Source organism: Mastigoproctus giganteus, chromosome 5, assembly GCF_048544385.1.
Source record: "Mastigoproctus giganteus isolate SK-2022 chromosome 5, ASM4854438v1, whole genome shotgun sequence".
NCBI lineage: Eukaryota > Metazoa > Arthropoda > Arachnida > Uropygi > Thelyphonidae > Mastigoproctus > Mastigoproctus giganteus.
The window spans coordinates 58,441,476-58,467,088 of NC_143579.1; the positions used below are offsets into that span (position 1 = coordinate 58,441,476).

A 25,613-nucleotide genomic window follows, 5' to 3' on the forward strand; every position below is an offset into this window, starting at 1 on the left:
GCTGAGCTGGACAGGCATTTGGAACGAATGGAGGGGTGAAATGGGACAGTTTTTTTTTTGGCTGATGCTGCATAAGCTTGCTTTCTTGCATCGTATACCTCTAATAATGCTAATGATAATGCTAATAACATTGTGCTAATTAGAGCACCAATTGCTACCTAGAGAGCAATTCTGTGAAGTCATTAAGAGAGAGAATGGCCAGTTTGCAGAGATGACTGGAAAAATATATATTTTTTTTCATTACAGCTATAAAATGTTACCTTGGTTTACGTGGAACTAAATCTGTTTTTGGTGCATGCAAATTGGACCACTGTTTATGGAAAAGATTAATCATAAACCCTGCTCCAGGAGCTTTTCTCTCATTTTCAATACTATATGGCTGAGCAAAATTAAAAAATGAAAGATATAAAAATTTCATCACATACCCCATTCAAATTAAACAGTTCTAATATCCTGAAAAAAACCAATGTTTTTTTTTATCCATCATTGATTTTAGAATGTAGCTGCTTATAATATTTTCCTTTCATTAAGCAGTATACATAAATAATCTTTTCTGTGGTTAATCTTTTCCATAAATAAACTTATTCATGTGCACAAAAAAAAAATTATTCAACAGAGCTAAGGTAAAATTTTGCAACTATAAGCAAAGATATTTTTTTAGTTTTGTATAAACAGTGGGTATTTTCTGCTTAACATTTTCAAATTTCTAAACTGTTATTAAGCTGGTCACTGGCACATGAAATGCAATTAGTGAGAGCATTAGTACAGGCATATAATGAAAGAAAGCAAGCTTATACAGTATCAGTCAAAAAAAAAAAAAAAAAAACACACCCTTCCCATTTCACTCATCCAATTGTTCCAAATGTTTCTCTAGCTCTGCCTTGAATTTATTTAAGCTATCAACTTCCACAACAACAGACTGAAGTTTGTTCCAGCAATCAACAACCCACTGGCTAAAGGCAAATTTCTGCACATCTATTCTACTTTTTTTTTCCCTCAGGTTGAATCTATGCTCCATCAGGTTTGTAATCTGAGCAAGAGGAAGAATCCCAACAGAACTTTGCCTGCTCAATCCATTCAAGGCCTTATACACCTCAATCAGATCGCCTCGCACGTAACTAGTCTCCAGAAGATGCAATTTGCAGAACTTAAGCCTTTCTTCATAAGAGCACACCTTTGTTCCCCTCACCAGTCTTATTGCCCTTCTCTGTACTCGTTCTTGCAATTCTACATCCTTCCTAAAATGAGGCTTCCAGACCTGTACGCAGCACCCAAGGTGTGGCCTGACCATTGCCTTATACAAAGGAATAATCACCTCCTTGTCCCTACTCACAAAATTCCTGTATATCACTGACAAGACCCCATGACCTACTCTGGCAGCCTGTCTGCACTGTTCAGAAAACTTCATATCTCATTGCACAATTACCCCCAGGTCTCTTTCATTCTCCACTACCTTGAGTGTAACACCACCCAGTTGGTACATTTCTCTGGAGTTACCGCTACCCATATGCAGTACTTTGCATTTGTCAATGTTAAACTTTAGTTGTCACTTCTCAGCCCATCTGCCCAACTTTTTTAAGATCCAGTTGCAGCAGCATACTGTCATTACCGTTATTAACAACCCTCCCAACCTCCCAAACTTTGACATTAAGCTTGATATACCTTCATCAATATCACTGATAAATATACAAAACAACAATGGGCCCAAAACTGAACCTTGGGGGAACACCACTAATAACATTAGTCCACGAAGAGCTATGTCCATTGATTACCACTCTCTGTAGTTCTCCCACTCAATCATCCTTTTATCCATTGTAGCAACTTGCCCTTAATGCCATACTGCTCCAATTTGTACAGTAGTCTTCCATGTACAACAGTATCAAAAGCTTTCCTGAAATCCAAGTATATGATATCAAAATTATTTTTGCATCCAGCTCCTTTGTGACTACTTCATAGTATCCAATAAAATTGGTCAGACAAGACTTCCCCTTAACAAACCCATGCTGTGTTTGAATTATTACTGCAGTCTTGTCTAGATGACCCTGCAATGCTTCTTTAACCAATGACTCCATTATTTTCCCTGGAACAGAAGTCAAACTAATAGGTCTGTAATTACTCGTGTCACCCTTTGATTCCCCGCCCCTTTGTGAATTGGAGATACATTTGCACATCTCCAGTCCGTGGGGACTTCCCCCGAGTCCAAGGATGCTCTCATAATTATGGCTAAGGATTTGCTTACTTCCTTTGCCACCTCCTTTAATATAACTGGATAGATCCCATCCACCCCTTTCTTATGTTTAACTTCAGCAACTTCTCCTCCACTTTGCTCTCGGTTATTACAAAATCATTTAACTCTCTATTAGAGTTTGATAAACATCTGGTCCTCTCCTCCTTGAATAACTTCTCAAGTGTGAATGTAGATACAAAATACCTATTTAGTTTGGCAGCTACCTGAGAATGATCATCTACAGTCAAACTGTTGATATCAAGTGGACCAATCTGATTCATCCCCTTCCTTTTATAGTTAAAAACTTTATATAAGTAAAAAAATCTTTGCTGTTTTTTTTTTTTTTTTTTGCATCCTTTGTCAAAGATTTCTCATAATCTGCCTTTGCTTGCCTAACCGCCTTTGTGACTTGATTACAGACTAGCTTATATCTACCATAGGCTTCTGTATCACCTGATAATCATACATTTTTTTTCTCTGCCACGAGTCTCATTAGTTCATCTGACATCCATTTGGGCCTAAACTTAGAACAGTATTTCTTAGATGGACCAAAAAGCCTAGTGGCTTCCAAGATTACTTCATTGAATGCTTCCCATTTAGAATTTGCTGTTGGTAACATCATCAGTTGGTCCCATTGTATAGAATTTAAAAAATCTCTGAGACCACTGTAGTCACCTTTATGAAAGCAAAAATCCTTCCCTTTACCTCTGATGGTAGTTACATCTTTAAGTAAATCCCACATCGGTACACTGTGATTGCTGCCACGTTGTGGTTCCTTTATCTGTAAATTCTTAATGAATGAATAATCACTGCTGATAATCAGATCAAGAGTGTTGCTCCCTCTGGTTACCTCTGTAACATGCTGCTGTAGAAAACAATCATCCAATAAATCCACAAAAGCCTTGCTAGCGTGCAAGTGACCAACCACAAGTTCCAGTCAATATCTGGGAAGTTAAAATCCCCCATTATAAGACACTGATTTACTGGCCCACTCTATTTCTCTGTATAACTGTTCACTGTACTCATCAGAGTTATTAGGCCTATAACAAACTCCTACCGTAATTTTTGCTTTCCCAGTGCTTATGCCACACCAAACTGACTCAATATTGCACTGTCCATCTATGTCAACTGGATGCACTTCCTTAGATTTTATGTGTTTCTTAACTAACAGCATAACCCCTCCTCCCTTCCTATTTTGCCTATCCTTTCTCTACACATACTCCTCAAATTCAAATTCTGCATTCCTAATATCTGTGTGACACCACATCTCTTTGTCAGATAGGAGATATATCTCCCCTATACCCTTGTTTAAAAATCATAAAAGTGAGTGAAGCAGGAAATTACCACTGCTTCCCTTTTTGCCCTGTTAATATCATTCTTCTGAGAATGTAGTATCCAAAGAAATTAGCATTAACAAATGCTGTGAGACATGTCTCCTCTTCGGAAGACAAGGATTGCAAATATGCAAATGCACATGAAAATGTTTCTGCAAGAAATATTTGTGCAGATCGTCTAACATGATATGTAATTATGAAATTCAAAGCCACAGAAGTTTATTTAATATGTAACAATAAATAAGGTAGCAATATATAAGGTATAAAATCATGTTTATTCAAAGAAAAAGTGAAAGTGTTGATATTCTGGGCTTTTACTAATACAAACTGATAAATCATAGGATTTATTGAAATGATTTGGTAAAGTTTCAAATTTAGAGCTTTTACCAATGCAAATTGGTAAATACTTGAATTTACCAGATTTTGAGCTTTTACAGTAACGTATACATTGAGCTGTATGACTAGTAATGGGGGGACAAAAATGAAACTTAGCAATTGTGTTATCACGCATGAGAAATTTTGCAAATTTCTGCACAGTATAATTATTACTTCTCTCATTTTGGCTAAATTAATGCATTATCCATTTGTTCACAAATGTCTACCTCAATAAAACTAAAAGATTATTAAAATTTTAAAAGAGAATTTATGAAAATTTCTGTTGATTACTTGATACAGACATGTTCTGAACTTGGATGAACACTTCAAAACTGTTTAAATCTGAATGGAAATATTTCAGTTCCTTTTACTTTGAGTTAACCAGCTTTTATTGTAACAAAATATTGTATATGGTGTGGATTACATAACAGTAAGGATAACTTTTATGTATTTATTAAAAGATTAAGATTATTTATTAAGTAGAGAATGTGAAGTAACCAGAATTTAGGGTGTGATAGTAATAACTAGCACAGCATGCACGCACACACACACGCACACGCACGCACACACACACACACACACACACACACACACACACACACACACACACACACACACACACACACACACAGTGACAAGGACTGTATTACTTTTCAACAGAATCACTGAAGATATTCACTATAGATTGTATGGTGCAGATTACATAATAAGAATATCTTTAATGTATTTTTGATACATGTTTGAGATATAAAAATTAAAAATGTCTACACTTACCAACATTGGCAACACAGGAGTCATTAGCTTAGCACCTATCGCTTGACTTCTGTCTGGACTCTGACTACTACTTTGTCCTCCAAAATTTTTTACAACTGTTTTAAGGTTCCTCGATGCCTGAAAAGCTTGGTATGCATTTGGATGTAATGCATCCAAACTATAAACAAAAATATCAAAATTAAAAAAAAAAAAAACAAGCATAAGTTCATGACTATAAGCTGCTGCAATGCAATTTTTTTCCAGAGTTATTACATACATTTGATGCACTTGTATATTTACAAATGAACCCAACAGATTGCATCTGCATTATTCAATTTCACTCTTTCAGGAGCTACGACAAAGAAATAAAGAAGGAATGGAAATGATGGATATGCCATACTGATTTTTTATATGCTATTCTGCTAACAAATATGTATAACACCTTGTAAACTTACACAGCTATAGTAAAGATCTTTACCACAGCTCTATCTTCCTGGTGGCTCCAGTTTGTTCTCCCCCAGTGAAGTATGATTTCTAGTAGTGGTCTCATACAAGTACCTTCTGAACTCAGAAAAACTTGGTACAAAGGTGGAATTTTGAAATGTAGTTGCTTTTAATTTGGACGTTGGGACTGATTTGAGCAAAGTTTGTAATAATCTTATCTTTTTCCGAACAAAAAACTAAATAAAAGAATATTCATATGGCACAGTATGAGTTCTTAAAAACTTTTTTATTACTACATAAAAATAATGTCCTTCTCTAACTTAATTAGCATTCAAAAAAGTTTTGCAGTTCAGGTTACTTTCAGTTATAATTTCATTTTTCAATATAATTTCCTCATATTTCAATGCATTTATTCATTTTTTCTGCAGACTTTCAATATTCACTGAATAAAATTCTAAAACTTGACCCTCAAAACGGTCATTAATGGTTGCCTTAACCAAAATGGATGCTCAGAAACCCACACAAATTTTAGTGATTTTGTGCTCTTCATCTATTCCATCTGCAACAAAGATGGAATAGATGGAATACATTCAACAAAAAGAAGATACTTGTTGACATTAGACTTGAATTTCTGTAGATTGTAATTTTCAGGAAATAAGTACGAAGGGAGGTTCCAGAAAAAGGAAGTTGAAGGAATAAATGAGAAAGAAGAAAAGTTGGTTCTGAATTTTCCTCGATTTCTCTATTTAAAATTCATTCCAAAAAAATCTCCATCAATTGAAGGGCAAAAAGGAAAAATGCAGGATCAAGTGTGAAATGCTACTAAGCCTTTTTAGTTTATTCCTGATGAAAAGAAGTGAAAGGTGCCCTCACTAAGGCTCACTTCTGAATGGAGCTACTTCATTTCTGAATTATTCCACCATGAGGGAGGGAACAGTTAAGGACATGGCAGCCATAGCTGATTCACTCAAATAAGGCAGCTGCTTGCTCCAACTTGCTTTTCTTTGCATGCAAATAAAAAAAGTGGCTCCTCACAATTAATTAAAAACAAGTGTGTACCTCACCAATTATTTTTTGAAAAGAAAATTATTATTATATATTCTTTCTTCAGTGTGTATTGCATCTACTGGCAAAATTTCAAAGAAATTCATCTATTGTTAGCTGCATTATAAATTGTAAAATTGTCAAATGGAAAACATAACATTGTGTGATTGGATAAAAAAAAAGAGATTTACATGACTCATACAATTGTTTTTCAAAATACTGCTACAGCACCTTTTCTGCACATGTATTTGATGTTTTAACAGAATTTCAAGAAAAAAAAAAAAAAACTCTATTGGCAGAAGTGCTATAAACTTCCAAAAAGTAGTGTCAAACAAACCTTTGCAGAACCTTTGCATCCATCCTACCTTGTTATTGTTATTTGGTTTTTTTTTTTTTTAGGAGCATTAGCAACTAAGGCCATATTGCTCCGGGAATATGCGGTGGTCATTTCCTGACCTTTCCGCATCCTCCGTATTTGGTGGTGACGGGCTCGAACCCCGGTCTAATCAAGAAGCGTGTGCTACGCACTGCTGCTCCTTCCCACCTGGCTATGGAGGCGCCTCATCCTACCTTGTGCAAAAATAAAAATGTGATAACAGATCATAACAGATAATTTTTTGAAAACTGTGTTGTTAAAAATCTTTCATTGATATATATTTGATAACAAAATTTCAAGGAAATTTTTCTGTTAGATGCTATGTTATACACTTTCAAAAACTGGCTTCAAATTGAAAATGAAATGAAATAATACAGCGATCATTAATAAGATATTTCAGTTTTCCTAACCAGAGAGTATTATGCCAACATGCAATTGAGTTTTTAAAATTGGAGATCTCTTAGACCTCAATTTTTTATTGGGGGGGGGGGATATACTCAGGGTTAATTGCATTGTCATCCATAAATCTGTTTCCACAAAGGTTAGTTTTAAGATTCTAGAGCAGGTAATGTCACTCAGGGTTAAATCTTTGCCTAATCTCTATAACTATTATACATAATCAACATGAATAAAATCTGAATTATTCAAAACATGTGGTAAGTGGCATATTCACTTAATCTTGAATATCAATTACAGATTCAAAGAAATATCATATTCAGAGACATAGGTACTAACATTAAATTTTTATCTACCCTCCAAATACTATAAGCAGTATAATTAATATTATCACTTTCTGGATACAAATTTTATGATATGAAAAATAGCTCTTGCAGTTATACATGAATGCAAAAAATAAAAATGTTAAAGCCTATTAACAATAACAGAGAATGTAATTCAAGTAATTTTTCCCAAACAAAGTTACAATCAGTAAGATATCAATACTCACACATGTTTTGCTCCAGCATTAATTCTCAAGTCATGTTTGATTAAACGTATCACAATTTTCAAATCATTAGCAGTACATCTGAAAAATATTTTCTATATTAAATTCCCTAGAATGAACTTCAACAGAAGAAAAAATGAAAAAAAACAGTAAAAATTATTATCTAAAATATCTCAAACAAAAAAAAAAAAAAAAAATGGCTGCAGAGAGAAATTCTTGATAGAGCATTAAAAATTAATCAATCAGAGTATACTTATTATCAAATAAAAAAATATATTGCGGAAAAAGAAAATATGCAACCAGCCTGTTTCCCATGTGTGATGCATATAAAGACAATTTCTTTAGAAACTCATTGCATATATCGCTTATAACAAAATAAGTAAACCTCACTGTAACAGACTTTTAATTAATATGGCTCAATAATTAAAAAGTTCCTCAAAGTTAGACTAAAACTGCTATTGAAGCACATCATTGTCAAGTTCGGGGGCAAGGAAAATTGAAGGTATGCTTCAACAGCATTTTTTTAACCAAATATATTAAAAATATAATAAATTAAATTTATATATATAAATATATTTTTTTAAAAAATTATATTTTAATAATACAGTAGAGCATCGAAAATCCTAATAAGCCAGCACGTACTTTTTTATTATGCTGGCACCATAAAATAATTACAGTAAAAGTAAAAGTAAAGTGCAGCCATTATCAACCCACTACAGGACGGAAGCCTCCTCAACAATTCATGCTGAGGGAAATGGACCATAATCTGCCACGCTGGTCCAGTGCGGTTTGGCAGATCGACCGTATTCAGCAGTCAGGGGCTTGAACCCCGGTCTACTCAAAGAGCGTGTGTTACTGCACTCCCGCTCCTGCCCACTCGGCTACGAAGGCCGTCTAATTACAGTAAGCGCCGGTTATTATGATCACATTTTTTAATTGAATTTAGATTCTATTAAACAGCAATTCTAATAAGCGAAAATTGGAGGAATATTATCCACAAACTATACAAATATATACAGTACTAACTAAACATAACACTTTGTAATCTGTTATTCAACACACTTTGTAATCTGATATGGTTTATCAATGATTTTATTCTGAATGTAAAGAAGTAGCTTGAATGAGAAGGCAAAATGGGCAAGGTCTTGCTTATCCTAGACAACATGCCATCACAACCTTCAGTGAAAGCATTAAACAAAATAGACGACAGATTCAAGGTCATGTTTCTTCCATCAAACGTTGCTGCACTCCTCCAACCGATGAACCAGGGAGTCATCGAAAAGTTGAAGAAAATCTACAAAAACAAAAACAGATGATCTTGCATCATTTACTTTTAGCAGAAAGATTACTTTTAGCAAAAAAAAGATCATAGCTTTTTTAAAAAAGTTCAGTCTCCAGGACAGCTGCTACATGTTAACAGCTGTCCTGGAGCAGCTGGCGTGGGAACCACTCACTGCACAGAATTTAAAAAATGCTTGGGAAAAAACTGTGGCTATTGTAGAAGAATCCATAGGAGATGAGCAGAATCAAACTGAAGGAGATGAGGGACAAATACTGAATGAGATGATCAACTTGTTTCAGTCGATCCCTGGGTTTGAAAATTGCGACGAAAGTGATGCAAGGGCATGGATGGAAAATGATAATGATACTACAGGGTTTCCTGTTTTAAATGAAAACAAAATTATGAATAGAAAAGAAACTGGAGCTCCTGAAAATGCTACATATGTCGACAATGATGACAACAATGATGACACATAGAGTCTGCAATGGCGTGGTACAAACTGTACCAAGTTCTCCAACTCAACTGCCCTTGCTGAAAAGAGTGAGAGAGTAAAGAAACAAAGTTCAAAAATGATACAGAAAAAATAATTAATTATTTTCGTTAAAGCCTATACATATGTGTTATTGTGGCTGAAAGTTCCATTTGTTTTGTTACCTAAGAATAAAAATACTTAAGTGCAAATTAGTGATTTTATTTCTAAACTTATTAAACTTTTTTTTTTTTTTTTGAGTCTCCAGAACAGTATTTTTGATAAATTCAAAAATCAGAACAAATCAGAAGTCTAAACTATCCCCGGTCCCAATTAGTTTGAATTATCAACTCTCTATTGTAGTTTAATATTCAGTTATCAGGTAAATTTTTTATCAGAAAAACTGAAGATTCACAGTTAGCCTTGAAGCTAGTGGCAAAAATAATAATCAATAAAATCACCTCTCTCTCTCTCTCTCTCTGTGCTGTCTAGTCATACTGAATAAATATTTGTGCACTGTGTACTTATGTCTTCACTACCTCTTTCAAATTTTGTTAATTACTGTTAAAATTTTAGGGAATTTCAAGTCACAGTTTACTTCCCAACATATCCCTTTTCATTTAAAGGGTTTTGATTTGAACACATAAGACATTATGCAGACATCAGCAATCCTACAAAGTGACAGCAAGCTTTTTATTTGCTTTTTATGCGCAGCTCATCATTGAAATTGCCCAACTTAAAAAGAATGGGTAGATTTATCTGATAATTTGCATGCATAACAGTGATGTATACAGATGAAAATGATTAGCATGTCAAGTTGATCAAGTAGACATATAATAATATGTCTACTACTGCCTTGGCATACAATCTGAAGGTGCTATGAAAATGAATGTAAATGTTAACAAGCCAACAAAATAATGAGTAAATGGTAGGCTAAGAGTGCAAAAATGTCTTTATTATGCTAAAGACAACATTATATACAGTTGATGAACTTTGAAACAGATCATTGGATTGTCAGAAGCTGAACATTCAAGATGGCAAATTGCCATTTGCATGGGTGTTCATATCAAAACAGTTGGAAGCAATTGACAAAGTACAGGCAGATACTATACCCAAGAACATGGGTATAGGAAGCTAATTGGACATGTCACTGGGGTTCTAAGAATGTCAGAATGGGAGGATTGATAGGTCTGCCAACTAGAAACAGGATACAAAAGTCACAATTCACTAATTTCCAACATTGTAAAACTATCCCTGTCTGCACCGTGTCAGAAAGCAAGATCAGCAGACAACTGTGGGAAAGAGCTTCTTCTCACTGTCCATTGCCTCATTTGTCTCTAACACCAACTCCTCATTGTCAGCATCTCTACTGGTGCAGGAAGAAAGCTGCTTGGAGCCAAAAAATGTTATAGTTTTTAGTCACCATGTAGTTGTTTATGGTAAATCACATTTGTTTGGAACTGAATAACAGCTGTATGCATTTTAGAAACACACCAGGAACAGAAGTAATCCAGCATGCACCATGGAACAGCATACCAGATCTACACCTGGAATCATGGAATGGGGAACCATCAGTTAAAACAGCTGTTCACCTATGATTATGACGACAGAAGATACTTGTTAAGATGACACTTAACAGAAGATACTTGTTGAAATTAGAATTTAATTTCTGTAGATTATAATTTTCAGAAAGCACCTGTAGAAAGTACCAGTATCAGAAAGTATCTGATACTGGTACTTTCTACAGTCAGAAGTTTGCCTGTTTTGACCTGTTTTGCCAGAACACAGATATATATATATAAGGGATAAATGATGAAGAAAAAAAGTTGGTACTATGAGTTTGGAATTCAACAGAATGGATGCTGACTGGTGTTCAAACTGGTTTGGAAGAGAACAGGAGAATTGCAGATGCTAATACATCTGATAGGTTACTATGATGCAGTGACCAAGGAACTGGATGCAAAAAATAATTTTGATATCATATACAGTCAGTCCTCGTATAGCATAATAGTTGTGTTCCTAGAAACCCTCGTGCAATATAAATAACAGGCACCATGGGAAAAATAGGGTTAGGTGTCAACCATCCAAGATTGAACACACATTTGTAACCAAAATATTACCAAACACAATAAATAATTGTAATAAAATACTTATGTATTTTATTACGACTATTACATAATAAAATATTGCTAATGCTTTGGCTTCTATTGTAAGTAAACTTGTTCTTTGTTTGATCTTCTATCCAAACAGATGACAGCCGTTCCATCTCTTCCAATTCTTTGTGTCTTGATCTAATGGATTTTGTTACACTTTGAGTTGTTCTTGCTATGAAAGTTGATTTTATTTTCTCTGCATTATTTCTAATTCTTGGTATTGCCTCATTTAGGCCTATAGCACGTGCAATATCACATGGTCTTTCATTTTGCTCAAAGTGTTTCACAATATCATATTTTTTTTCTATCGACAGAGGTGGACTGGCCATAAGCCTTACCGGGGAAACCCCAGTGGGCCGGAGGCCAGAAGACGATGGAGGCTGATGTGATTTTGGCCATAAACGCTAGTATGCGGCCGGTACAAATTTTCCCGGGTAAGAATTTTTGACCCAGTCCAGAGGCGGACTGGGCCTCTGTCTATCAATATTGCTTTTCTTTTTCTCTCTGAATCTGTAGTCTTCACCAGGATGCTTCCTTTTCATGCCTTTTAAGTATTTTACTCATTTTTAGGGAATAAAGCACAATTACAAAATGAATAGGCATAAACAAAGCTGTGTGCGTGTAGCAACTGAATAAATACCATAAAGGCAGAGACACACTATTAACACCTCACTAGCTCACATTTAACTAAAGCACATTTCTGGGGGTTACTACCATAAAACAATAAAAACAATTTCCAGTTGCATTTCTGCTAGTGGAATCTGTTATAAACTGGTAGTAAACTTGATCTAATTGCATTTGCGATAATACCGATAGCTGGAATTGTGTGGGTTTTTATGTTATTATAGTGAAATGTGTTTCCCCTTCACTGATATAAAAAACATAAATACATTTTATGAATCGTCCCTTCATTCCTATTGTGTTGCATTAGTATCAGTATTAGTGTTAGTAATGGCCGCATGGTGCAAGAAAGCCTATGGTTTATGCTGCACCAGCCAAAAAAAAAAAAAAAAAAAAATCCAAACAAAACAATAATAAAAACAAAAAAAATAATAAATAAATAAAAAAAATAAATAATAATAATTAATAAAAAAAAAAAGGAAATTAAACCTATCATCCTATGCACTTCCCTTACCCGAAAGTACTATCAAGATGACCTTTGAATTTCCCCAAACTGTCAGCCTCTACCACCCATGAAGGCAACTTATTCCAGTAATTTATAACTCGCTGGCTAAAATAAAACTTCCTGCAGTCCAATCTAAACATTTCCCCCTGTAACTTGAATTTATGTCCTAGTTCTAGCATCATTTATAATCTTGAAAATTTCAACCTCATTCATTTTACTGATGCCTCTCAGAGCCTTAAACACCTCAATCAAATCTCCTCTAAGGTATCTAGTTTCCAAACTCTGCAACCCACATATTCGAAGTTTTTCTTCATAAGGACTCCCTTTTGCCGATCTCACCAGGCGAGTTACCCGTCTTTGCACCCTTTCAAGAAGCTCGATGTCTTTCTTTAGGTGCGGTCTCCATACTTGAACACAGTATTCCAAGTGTGGTCTAACATAAGCCTTATATAATGGGATTATCACGTCCCTATCTCTACTTGCAAAAGTTTGATAGATCATCGATAGGACACCATGGGCCTTACTTGTAACCTGTTTACAATGCTCAGAGAATTTCATGTCTGACCGTATCATAACACCCAAGTCCCTTTCCTCCAGTACTGGGTTTAGTTGAACTCCACCAAGTGAATAAGTTATTTTGGGATTACTGTTTCCCAGGTGTAATACCTTACACTTTGTTGGATTAAAGCATAGCTGCCATTTTTCTGACCATTCCTGAAGTCTATCTAGGTCTCTCTGAAGAAGCTCAGCTTGACAGTGATCATTAATTACTCTACCAATTTTAACATCATCTGCAAATTTAGACATCACGCCCTCTATCCCTTCATCAATGTCGTTTATGAAAATTAAAAACAACAGTGGTCCTAATACTGATCCTTGGGGAACCCCACTTCTTACATCAACCCAATCTGAGGAATAGCCATTTATCACAACCCTCTGCCTCCTGCCCTGAAGCAATCCTTCTATCCATCTAAGGATTTTCCCAGTGATTCCAACCTGTTCCAGCTTATAAAGCAACCGCTCATGTGGGACTGAGTCAAAAGCTTTGCTAAAATCTAAATAAACAATGTCGAAATTATTCCCTAAATTCAACACGTCAGTGACCCTTTCGAAATAGCGAACCAGATTTGTTAAACATGATTTTCCCTTTAAAACCATGCTGAGTATCCTTGAGAATTTCAATTCGATCCAAATGATCCTGAATTCCACCCTTGATCATTGCCTCCATGATTTTCCCTACTACTGAAATCAGACTGAGAGGTCGATAATTTCCAACTTCACTTTTAGAGCCACCCTTATGTATGGGAGATACATTTGCACTTTTCCAATCCAAGGGAATCTCCACAGAGTCTGGTGATGCTCACATAATTAGCCTCAATGGTTCAATGCACTCGCTTGCCGCCTCCCTTAAGATTATAGGGTATATTCCATCAACTCCAAGAGCTTTATTGGCCTGTAGGTTCGAAAGTTTTTTCATTAAATAATCTTGCAAAATTTCAATATCATTAATTACATATTTTTTAACTTCGCTCACACAATTTCCCATTACCACAAAAGGTTTTTCATTTGTAAATATCGATGCAAAATAACTGTTGAGTTCATCTGCAATGGCAGCTGGTGTATTTAATACTATCCCCTTTCCCTTACGTAAAGATCCGATCTGGTTTGTCCTGCTCTTCTTGGCATTTATATATGTGAAGAATTCTTTATCCCCCCTCTTTGCTCTGTTTGCTAGTGATTTCTCATAAACTGCCTTTGCCTGTCGAACCTTTTCTGTGGCTCTATTACAAGTTCAATTAGGGTGATTCTGCGTTTGACACAAAGGCAAATCATGCATAATCGAATTCGGTTTGTGTTATGTACGATATCGTTCCCCTATTTATAAATCATGTATGATCGAATTCGTGTAGTGTAAACAACTGTTATACGAGGACTGACTGTACTTGGATTTCAGGAAGGCTTTTGACACTGTTGCACATAAAAGACTGCTCTACAAATTGGAGCAGTGTGCAATTAGGGACAATTACTGCTTATGGATAAAGGGATGGTTCAGTGAAAGAAGACAGAGAGTGGTTATCAATGGATGCTGCTTTTTGTGGGGTAATATTATTAGTGGAGTTCCACAAGTTCCAGTGCAGGGCCCAATGTTACTTTCTGTATTTATTAATGATATTGATGAAGGTATATCGGGCTTAATGTCTAAGTTTGCAGGGTAGGTAATGACAGTATGCTACTGGAACAAGCTTTAGAAAAATTAGGTTGAAGGGCTGAGAAATGGTAGTTGAAGTTTAACATTAACAAATACAAGGTATTGCATGTGAGTAGCAGCAATCTCAGAGAAAATTATCAACTGTGTCAATCTATATTCAGGGTAGTAGAAAATGAAAAAGGCCTAGGGGCAATTGTGCAGTCAGATATGACATTCCCTCAGCAGTGCAGACATGCTGCCAGGACAGCTCATGGGGTTTTGTCAATGATATACAGAAACTTTGTTAGTAAGGATAAGGAGGTGATTATCCCTTTGTACAAGGCCATGGTTAGGTTTCATCTAGAGTATTGTATACAGGTCTGGAGGCCTCACTTCAGAAAGGATGTACCAGGTGGTTATAAAATAAGTTTCCCTATTCAGAGACTTGTGTCAAAACAGTTAAGAGTTAGCACTGAAAATCGGTGGGTATGTCGTTTAGGGTATGGAGAAGCAATTTGTAGAAGAAAAAGATTAGTTCGAATTTCTGCCACCAGGGGAAAACGGTGCTGCACATATGTAAAAGTTGTCATTTACTTCAAGACATGCTGCTTACGCAAATGACATCCTGTTATATAAAAGCAGAAAGGCCAATGCCACCATAAATAACCATTATGGCTCTTACAAAAAAGGAACGTGCTGTTTTAGTAAAACTGTTCTACCAGAATAATAGTAATGCTAATGCAGCACTATGTGAATATCGGAAACTTAAAGTTTGCGTAAAGGATCTTTGATGTCAGTGGGGCTTCAAAAACTAATAAATAAATCTGAAGCAACTGGGGAGTTAGGTGTAATTCCAGGCAGGGGACAACCACGTATCAGAATGGAGGTAGGTAACCATGTATCAGAATGCGAAACACTACCAGTCAGTAGTGCCATAGGTGTGTCAAGAGATTTGAACCTTCCATGGCCTATTGTCCGTAAAGTGCTTCGAATAATTTTATGCTGGTTCCCATACAAGATTCACATAGTGCAAGAACTAAAGTCTTGTGATTAGCAACAACAAATAGACTTTTCTCTTTGATTTCTGGCTCATATGGAACTAGACGATACATGGGCTCAAATGATCTTGTGTCTGATGAAACATATTTCACTCTTCATAGGGCTGTAAATGCACAAAACTGCCGAATATGGGGAACTTCTCGTCCATCTGATGTGCATGAAAGACCACTACAAAGTCCATACGTTACAGTATGGTGTGGATTCATAGCAGTTTATAATCGGACCATTTTTCTTTGAAGAGTCTACACCTCGTGGCCCTGTAAGGTGTATGGTAACTAGTGCACGATACTGTGCTCTTCTAAGAGATCACATCATTCCCGCTCTGCAAGAAAGGCAATGTTTGGAGACCACAGTGTTCATGCAAGATGGTGCCCCTCCCTAAGTTGGTCAACAAGTGAAGGAACTGCTCCGTTCACCATTTGGAAATGATCGCATCATTTCTAGAGACGTTCCATAGTTCTGGCCAGCCCTCAATCCCTGTGATTTCTGGCTATGGGGATACCTGAAAGACAGAGTTTGCCATGGTGGCATACGGATGCTTGTCGATTTTAAAGCAAGCATTAAACAGCATGTAGCCAACATCCCCAATGAGATGTTGTGTCAACATCTCATAATGCTGTGTGCGACAACGCGAAACTGTGTCGCACACAGTCCTCCGTTTTCAGAATGTCATCTCAAGTGAAGGAAGGCACATAGAACTATATCTGTAGATTTCTAAGTTCTGATATTAAAATCTAATCCTAAGTTAAGTATTCCATCTCATGTTTACAGTGCGAGTTTCTCCCCTGGTGGCGGAAATTTGAACTAATTTTTTTTATTCTACAAATCGCTTCCACATACCCTAAATAACATACCCACTGATTTTCACAGTGCTATCTCTAACCGTTTTGACACTAGGGTCTCCTGAATAGGGAAACTTATTTTATAACTGCCCAGTATATCTGCTGGAACAGGTACAGAGAAGGGCAACCAGATTGGTGATGGGACGGCTTTAGTTCTGCGAAATACAGCATCTGGAGACTAGATTTCTGTGGGGTGATCTGATTGAGGTGTTTAAGGCCTCGAATGGATTGAGTAAACTGAATGTGAATGGCATCCTTCCTCTTGCACATGATGGGGCATAAATTTAAGTCGAGGAAGGATGGTTGCAGGATAGATATGTAGAAGTTTGCCTTCAGCCAGTGAGTGACTTAGACTTAGTAAGGGACATGTCATTAATTAACCTGATTGCTCTCTTCTAATGGGATCTAGAAGGTTGAAAGAGGTTTTAGGAGTACCATCCTAGATGTGGGAACAATATTCCATAACAGGGCAAATGTTAGATTTTCAGAGATTGAGTACTGGTTTAGAAGAAAAGTAATTCTGCAAACAAAAAAGAAATTGTTGATTGTTGGAACACACTTCCACCTGTTCCAACAATCAACCACTCATAAATTCAAGCATGAACTAGACAAATGCTTGGAGGGTAAGGATCGGCAAAGTGTGTGTGTGTGTGTGTGTGAGTTTTTTTTTTTTTTTTTTGTTGATATAAGCTTGCTTCCTTGCATCATTTGCACTATTATTACTACTAATTCAGAAGAAGAGCATCCATGGAAGTATCTACAGAAAACACATACAGCAAAAACTGAAGTCTATAAAACAGAGAGTGGGCAGACTTAGTAAGAGACATATCATTAATTAACCTGACTGCTCTCTTCTGAATGGGATCTAGAAGGTTAAAAGAGGTTTTAGGGGTACCATCCTAGATATGGGAACAATATTCCATAACAAGGCAGATTTTAGATTTTCAGAGATTGAGTACTGGTTTAGAAGAAAGGTACTGCTGCAAACAAAAAAGAAAAATCCATTTTTTTTTTATACAGATGTAGCAACATTTGTGATGTGTTTATGCCAAAGTCAGGGTAATCCCTAATAGAGATATGTGATCTTGTCTAGAAATACAAATGAGTGCCACTGAAAATGAGCATAGAAGCAGTACTCCTTTCTGTGAGAAATAAAACATGACTGAGTTTTAGAAGTATTGAAATTAACTAGTTTCATTCACCTCACTATAGAATGGCCTCAAGGTCACTACACTTATTAGAGATGACAGGATATTCACTGACCTCTGGTTCTTAGCCCCCCCACTTGTGCTGTGAGTTTTATAATATTCAACTTACGGAACAAGTGCAAGAAGCATGGCTCAACATTCATCAAGATAACATTCACCGCTCTCTACCGCAATGCTTTGTCACTTGTATTGCCATTCATGGAGGACATACTTCATATTGATGTGCATTTTTATGGTGGATGGTGATTATATCAACTGTGCTTTCCGTAAGGGCACTGTATAGACTGCCCCGAGTGCAATGAATGTTATGCAAGTCAAACTAATGACATCTACAAGACCATATAAATGAACAATTAGCTTCTATGAGAAGGTTGATGATTCCCCATTGGCTCAACATTTTTAGAGTATGGAACACACTTCTGACCAAATCAGGTTTATGTGGTAGATCATGCACATCAGCCATATCACTGCCATTGTTTGGAATCACTTTATATCACCACCACCACCACCACCAATTTCACTCACTTCAACCACAGCTCAGACCTTCATATGTTTGTTGTTTGTTATTTGGTTTTTAGGAGCATTAGCAACTAAGGCCATATTGCTCTGGGGATATGCAGTGGTCATTCCCTGACCTTTCCACATCCTCCGTATTTGGTGGTCATGGGCTCGAACCCCGGTTTAATCAAGAAGCGTGTGCCACGCACTGCTGCTCCTGCCCACCTGGCTATGGAGGCGCCACCTTCATATCAGTCCAGTCTATGATGGCATCATAGGATGGTGCACGAGTAATTAATGGTCATATAATCCTCCAGTCTCTGGTACTGCTTAATTTACTTTCTTATTTGTTGCATTGTTTTATAATTTTATTGTTGACAGACATCCTGGGATTTCAAAAGCTACAATGCTTTTTCCTATTTTTATCTTTTTATCTTACTTCTACCTTATTTTAAATCAATAGTTTTATGAGCAAATTTACATTGGTGTAAATAATATAATAATAATATAAATATACATTATAATTTTATTTTTATCTTTTATTTTATCTTAACATATACCACTTGTTGGAGTTATTAAAAATTCTGATAACCCTATGTAAAAACATTCAAGTTTTATGCCAGACAGGGATGTTGAGATTGATCAAACGTTTTCACTAATAAAAATTATAAAAAAGTCATAGGAATATAACCACAAAGTATTTAGGCTTTCTGATGTTGAAAAAAATATAACAAAGTACCTATAAATCAGCTCCTTCTAATTTTAGAAAAATATGTCATCAAGGAGAATCTTTTAAGAATAAAATGTTTGTATAAAAATAGAAAGTCTGTGTGAGGATTAGAGGAAACATTAGAAAGTGGTTTAATGAGGCGAATCTCATTAAACTGTTATCATTTCTTTTATTCCACTTCACTTCATTTCACTTCTTATTAAACCATTATATTCACTTCTTATTAAACCATACTCCAGCACGACCACCCAGTGGAGTGGTCGTGCCAGAGTATAAACAAGAACATTATCACTAACTTACATTCCTTGAAAATCTGGCAATTTATTTCTTTGTTTCATACATATTGCGTGTAGGCTAACCATATACCATATATTGTGGTTGAAGCACTGGATATTATTTTTGTTGTTGTGCACTGATTGGAGGAATGAATGTCCAATATAGTAGCTGTGCAGAAACAAAATGGTCTCAGTTCACACATAAAAGCCAGTGCATTTTTTCCAGGAAGAAATAAGTAAACTGCATTATGAGGTGTGTGTTATAGGTAGTGAACTAGATAGCGTAAGGGCTAACGGAAAACTAGATAGCGTAAGGGCTAACGGAAAACTAGATAGCGTAAGGTTTAACGGAAAACTAGATAGCGAATATAATAGTATCAATTAACCAGTAAAATTTATTAATCTTATTAAATTTCATTGTCAATTGAATTGTACTTTAACTAAATAAGTATAGCGACCTAGTTATTACAAACGTAACATCGTAAATTAATACATATAAGTTGACAGGGGATAAGAAAGTCATATAACGTAACTCGGAGATAACATTCGATACTGAAATACATATATATATATATAGTGTTATAACTGCATTGGGATATAAGTTTAGGGTTATGTTTTGTATTGGAATTAATTGAACTTGAATAGAAATCATGACTCAGACCAGAGCAGCAAAGCAAAAGTCTCAAACTGATGGAAGTGCTGTGGCTCAGGGGAAAACTGAGGGGGACAGTTGTCCTCTGAATCACAGTCGATTGAAATGCACTGCCTGTTTGACGTTTGTGCAGAAATTAGGAATGGGACATGATATTGGCATGGGGAATGTCTTTGTGTGTTCACGATGTAAGGAGTGCAAGGAAATCAGGCGACAACTCAGCGTTGTTATGGGCCTTTATGAGAGCTTGAAGGACAGGGTGGATGCCCTCGAAGGATTTAAATTGAGGGCCCATCAAGCTCTCAGCTGTCCACATCAATGCCAGAGCTTGCACTTGAACATCAAGCAACACAGTAGCAAACCCAAAGGCAGAATGCACTGGTCCCAAAGTAACCAGTTGTTGTAGGTAACTCTATTGTCAGGGAAACGGGAAACATATTGTGCAAAAAGGATAGGTGGAACAAGAACAGAGTATGTTTGTATGTTTGCCAGGGGCAAAGGTTGATAACGTTGTAGAGCAGATATCATCTTTTAAGGGCACAAAGGGTGATATTGTTGTACACGTTAGCACTCATGATATTAACAGTAGGAGACCAGCGAAATTACTTAACAAGTACAAGTCAATGCTGAAAAAAAGCCGTGAGTTAGGGTTGAATTTGAAAGTGTCTGCAATTCTGCCCAGACACGATAGGAGGGAGAATATGATGAGAGCCTTGTCGATCAATTTGGCCCTGGAGAGATTGTGCAAGGCTCAATGGGTAGAATTTTTCTCAGCCTGGTCTGTGCTTGTTAACAGGAGAGACTGCTTCTACAAGGATGGGATACACTTATATAGAAAGGGTGCAAGAATATTTGCTGATGCTATCGAGGCAGAGTTAGATGAGTTGGAAAACTGCTAGCTTGGGGGGATACACGGACTAAAAGATTAACGGTAGCCGCTGACAGAGGTAAAAGTGACTCTTGCACTACTTCTATTGAAATGCAATTGAGCAGCAGCCTTGAAAGCAAGGCAATGGGGATTTCCAAGACTGCTGGGAGTCATAGTGGAATAAGAAAATACATGGGCTGTGTTAGGATAACTAAGAGTAGAAACAGGTGCATGTATACTTGCATGTACACCAATGCTAGGAGTATAGTTAATAAATTCGATGAGCTTGAAGTGCTAGTCAAGACATCAAAGGCAGATATTGTTAGGATATCAGAGACATGGTGTCACACAGACATAAGCAGTGCAGAAATGGAATTTGGGGAGTACAATGTGTACATAAAGGATAGACAGGACATAAAGGGAGGAGGGGTTATGCTGTTAGTTAAGAAACACATAAAATCTAAGGAAGTGCATCCAATTGATATTGGTGGACAATGCAATGTTGAGTCTGTTTGGTGCAATATAAGTACTGGGAAAGGAAAAATGAGAGTGTGTGTGTGTTATAGGCCAATTGAATCTGATGAGTATAATGAGTAATTGTGCAGAGAAATAGAGTGGGCCAGTAAATCAGAGAGTCTTATAATGGAGGATTTTAATTTCCCAGACATTGACTGGAATTTGTGGGTTGGTCACTCTCACACTAACAAGGCTTTTGTGAATTTATTGGATGATTGTTTTCTACATCAGCATGTTCGGGAAGCAACTAGAGGGAGTAATACTCTTGATCTGATTATCAGTAGTATTCTTCATGCATCAAGAATCTGCAGATAAAGGAACCACTAGGTGGCAGTGATCACAGTGTGCTGAAGTGGGATTAATTCAAAGAGGTAACTACCATCAAGGGTAAAGGGAGGTTTTTGCTTATGTAAAGGTGACTACGGTGGTCTGAGACAATATTTAAATTCTATATGGTGCAACCAACTGATGATGTTACCAACAACAAATTCCAAATGGGAAGCATTCAAAGAATTAATCTTGGAAGCTACTAGGCTTTTCATACCAACAAAGAAATATTGTTCAAGGTTTAGGCCTAAATGGATGTCAGATGAACTAATTAGACATGTGACAGAGAAGAAAAACGCATGGGATACATATAAATTAACCTGTGACACAGAAGCCTATGATAGATATAAGCTGAACTGTAACCAAGTTACAAAAGGAGGTTAGGCAGGTAAAGGCAGATTACAAGAAATCTTTGGCAAACGATGCAAAGAAAAACAGCAAAGAGTTCTTTACTTATTTAAACTCTAGAAGGAAGAGGATGAATCAGATTGGTCCACTTGATATCAATGGTTCAACTGTTGATTATCCTGCTCAGGTAGATAACAAATTAAATGAATATTTTGCATCTACATTCACACATGAGGAGTTATTCAGGGAGGGGAATGCCAGAGATGTATGCAACTCTGGCAGTAAGCTAGATAATCTTGTAATAACTGAGAGTAAAGTGGAGGAGAAATTGTTGAAGATAAACATAAGAAAGATACCTGGGGGTGGATGGAATCTATCCAGTTATATTAAAGGAGGCGGCAAGGGAAGTCAGCAAACCCTTAGCCATAATTATGAGAGCTTCCTTGGACTCAGAGGAGGTACCCATGGACTGTAGATGTGCAAATGTGACCCCAATCCACAAAGGAGAATCAAAGGGAAACACAGGTAATTACAGACCTGTTAGTTTAACTTCTGTTCCAGGGAAATTAATGGAGGCACTGGTTAAAGAAACATTGCAGGATCATCTTGATGAGACTTCAGTTATAGCTCGGACACAACATGGGTTTGTTAAGGGGAAGTCTTGTCTGACTAATTTGATTGGATACAATGATGTAGTCACAAAGGAACTGGATGCAACGAATAACTTTGATATCATATATTTGGATCTTAGAAGGGCCTTTGATACCGTTGCACATGGAAGACTGCTGCACAAATTGGAGCAGTGTGGCATTGGAGGCAAATTGCTGCTATGGATAAAGGGATGGTTGAGTGAGAGAAGACAGAGAATGGTAATCAATGGACACTGCTGTTCATGGACTAATGTTATTAGTGGAGTCCCTCAGGGTTCAGTGTTTGGTCCATTGTTGTTTTCTGTATTTATAAATGATATTGATGATGGCATATCAGGCTCAATGTCCAAGTTTGCAGACGATACAAAGGTTGGCAGGGTTGTTAATGACACTAATGACAGTACACTGCTGCAACAGTATCTAGAAAAGTTGAACAGATGGGTTGAGAGGTGGCAACTGAAGTTTAACATGACAAATGTAAAGTACTGCACATGGGTTGCAGTAACTCCAGAGTAACATATCAACTGTGTGGTACTACACTGAGGGTGGTAGAGAATGAAAAGGACCTGGGGGTAATTGTGCAGTCAGATATGAAGTTTTCTGAGCAGTGCAGATGGTCTGCAAGAGTAGCTCATGTCTTGTCAATGATATACAGGAATTTTTCTAGCAGGGAAAAGGATGTGATTATCCCCACATATAAGGCAATGGTCAGGCCACACCTTGAGTACTGTATACAGGTCTGGAGGCCTCATTTTAAGAAGGATGCAGAGCTGTTGGAACGAGTACAGAGAAGGGCAACAAGATTAGTGAACAGAACAAAGGGTTGCTTTCACGAAGAAAGGCTTAAGTTTTGCAAATTACAGTGTCTGGAGACTAGGCACCTGCGAGGTGATCTGATTGAGGTGTATAAAGCCTTGAATGGTTTGAGCATGCTCAATGCTGAGGGGATTCTTCCTCTTGCTCAGAATAATCACCTGAGAGGGCATGAATTCAAATTGAGGACAGACAGTTTTAGGATAGATGTGTGGAAGTTTGCCTTTAGCCAGCGTGTGGGTGATTGCTGGAACAAACTTTCATCTGTGGTTGCAGAAGTTGATAGCTTAAATAGATTCAAGGCAGAACTTGACAAACATTTGGAGCAAAGGGATAGGTTTTTTTGCTATATAAGCTTGCTTTCTTGCTAATGCTAATGAGTGTTGACAGTATACATTAATTTATTTGATAGTATATAACAGAACTATGATGCTCAATACATTTTACATTGATATCAATATTTGTAGAAGAATCAGAGAAATTTACCTCAATATGATACGTAGAACACTTCCGTGTGATACTCTTCAGAAATTAAAAGGAATAAAAATTAATGCAAAAATATTACAGTAAAATGAATTGAAAACAATTAAAAAATTTATTAAAAATTCAAAAACAATTAAAAAATTTAAAATAAAATAAAAAGTTTAATGTAAATTTTAAGTGTAACATAAAATCATTTTTTTAAAATTTACGTTAAACTTTTTAATTTAATTTTAATTTTTTAATTGTTTTTGAATTTTTAATTAATTTTTGAATTGTTTTCAATTAATTTTTGAATTGTTTTCAATTGATTTTTTACTGTAATCTTTTTGTGTTAATTTTTTATTTCTTTAATTTCTGGAGAGTATCATATTGAGGTAAATATCTCTGATTCTTCTACAAACATTAATTTATTAAATCACAGATCCTAAAATATGTGTTGCATTTCACACACTGTTGATAACAAAGTATTGCAAATCATGGAGTGAATATTACATTGAACAGCATGTGCAGTAAAATGTAAACAATTACTTTTATATATTATTAGTTAATCAATTAGTAACTGCAAAATTAGTTATTTTCACTTTATACTTCAAATTAATCACACAAAAATAAAAAATTTAATTAATTTAAGAAATAAAATCTAATGTGCCTGAAATGTAATACACCGCATACATTAATGAACTTATAAATTTTCAAGGGCTATTAGTAAAAGAATGTAAGTTAGTGATAATGTTCCTGTTTATACTACAGCACAACCACCAGGTCAGTGAAATTTACAATAAATCATGAAATAAACGTTAACTGTATTTAGCAGTCATGGACTTGAACCCTGGTCCACGTAGCCGAGTGGTCAAGAGCACGAGTGCAGTAGCACTTGCTCTTTGAGTGGACCATGGTTCAAGCCCATGACTGCAATTAACATTTATATTGATGATTTATTGTAAACTCCACTGACCTGGTGGTCATGCTGGAGTATAAACAAGACCATTATCACTAACTTACATTCTTTTACTAATAGCACTTGAAAATTTATAAGTTAATTAATATATGCAGTGTATTACATTTCAGGCACATTAGATTTTTTTTCTTAAATTAATGTGTAGTGTGGGAGATGCAAAAATTGCATCACTGTTATATGCAGATGATATTGTGCTGTTAAATAGTAACTTGCAAGATCTTCAAGACTTTCTAAATCAAATAGATAAAGGTTGTAGAGAATTTGGAATGAAACTTAGTTACGCAAAAAACAAAACTTGTGAAACAGGGAGAAGATGAAAAAAATTTACATTAAATAACCAAATTATTAATTTTATACACCTAAGAACAGACTTTAATGAAGATGGAAGATTAAACATGGAAATAAACAATAAAATAACTAAAGAAGTAGGTGCAGAAAGTCAGTTAGACAAATTTGTTTGTAAAAAAAAGAAATTAGCTATTTATAACAGTTTTTAAACCTATTTTAACCTGTGGCAAGCTAACAGCTGGGTAAGCAATAAAAGAATTGATAAAAAATTAGAAACTATTCTAATGACAAAATCAAATTACATATTACAAATGAGGAGAAAAAAATTCTTAGGGGAACAAATATCTAATCAATGCAACGTGGAGCAACCATAAGATGGTATGG

General features: G+C 36.0%; 1 protein-coding gene across 1 annotated transcript in view; it reads right to left on the reverse strand.

Annotated features, from left to right (window-relative positions):
- DNAlig3 (DNA ligase 3) overlaps positions 1–25,613 on the reverse strand; it is a 305,218-nt gene that overhangs the window by 169,945 nt on the left and 109,660 nt on the right. The window contains exons 9-10 of the mRNA XM_090374562.1: positions 7,500–7,577; positions 4,711–4,867 (exon numbers count right to left, since the gene is read on the reverse strand). Coding sequence (XP_090230688.1) covers positions 4,711–4,867; positions 7,500–7,577 — 235 coding nt within the window. The remainder of the gene's footprint in view (positions 1–4,710; positions 4,868–7,499; positions 7,578–25,613) is intronic.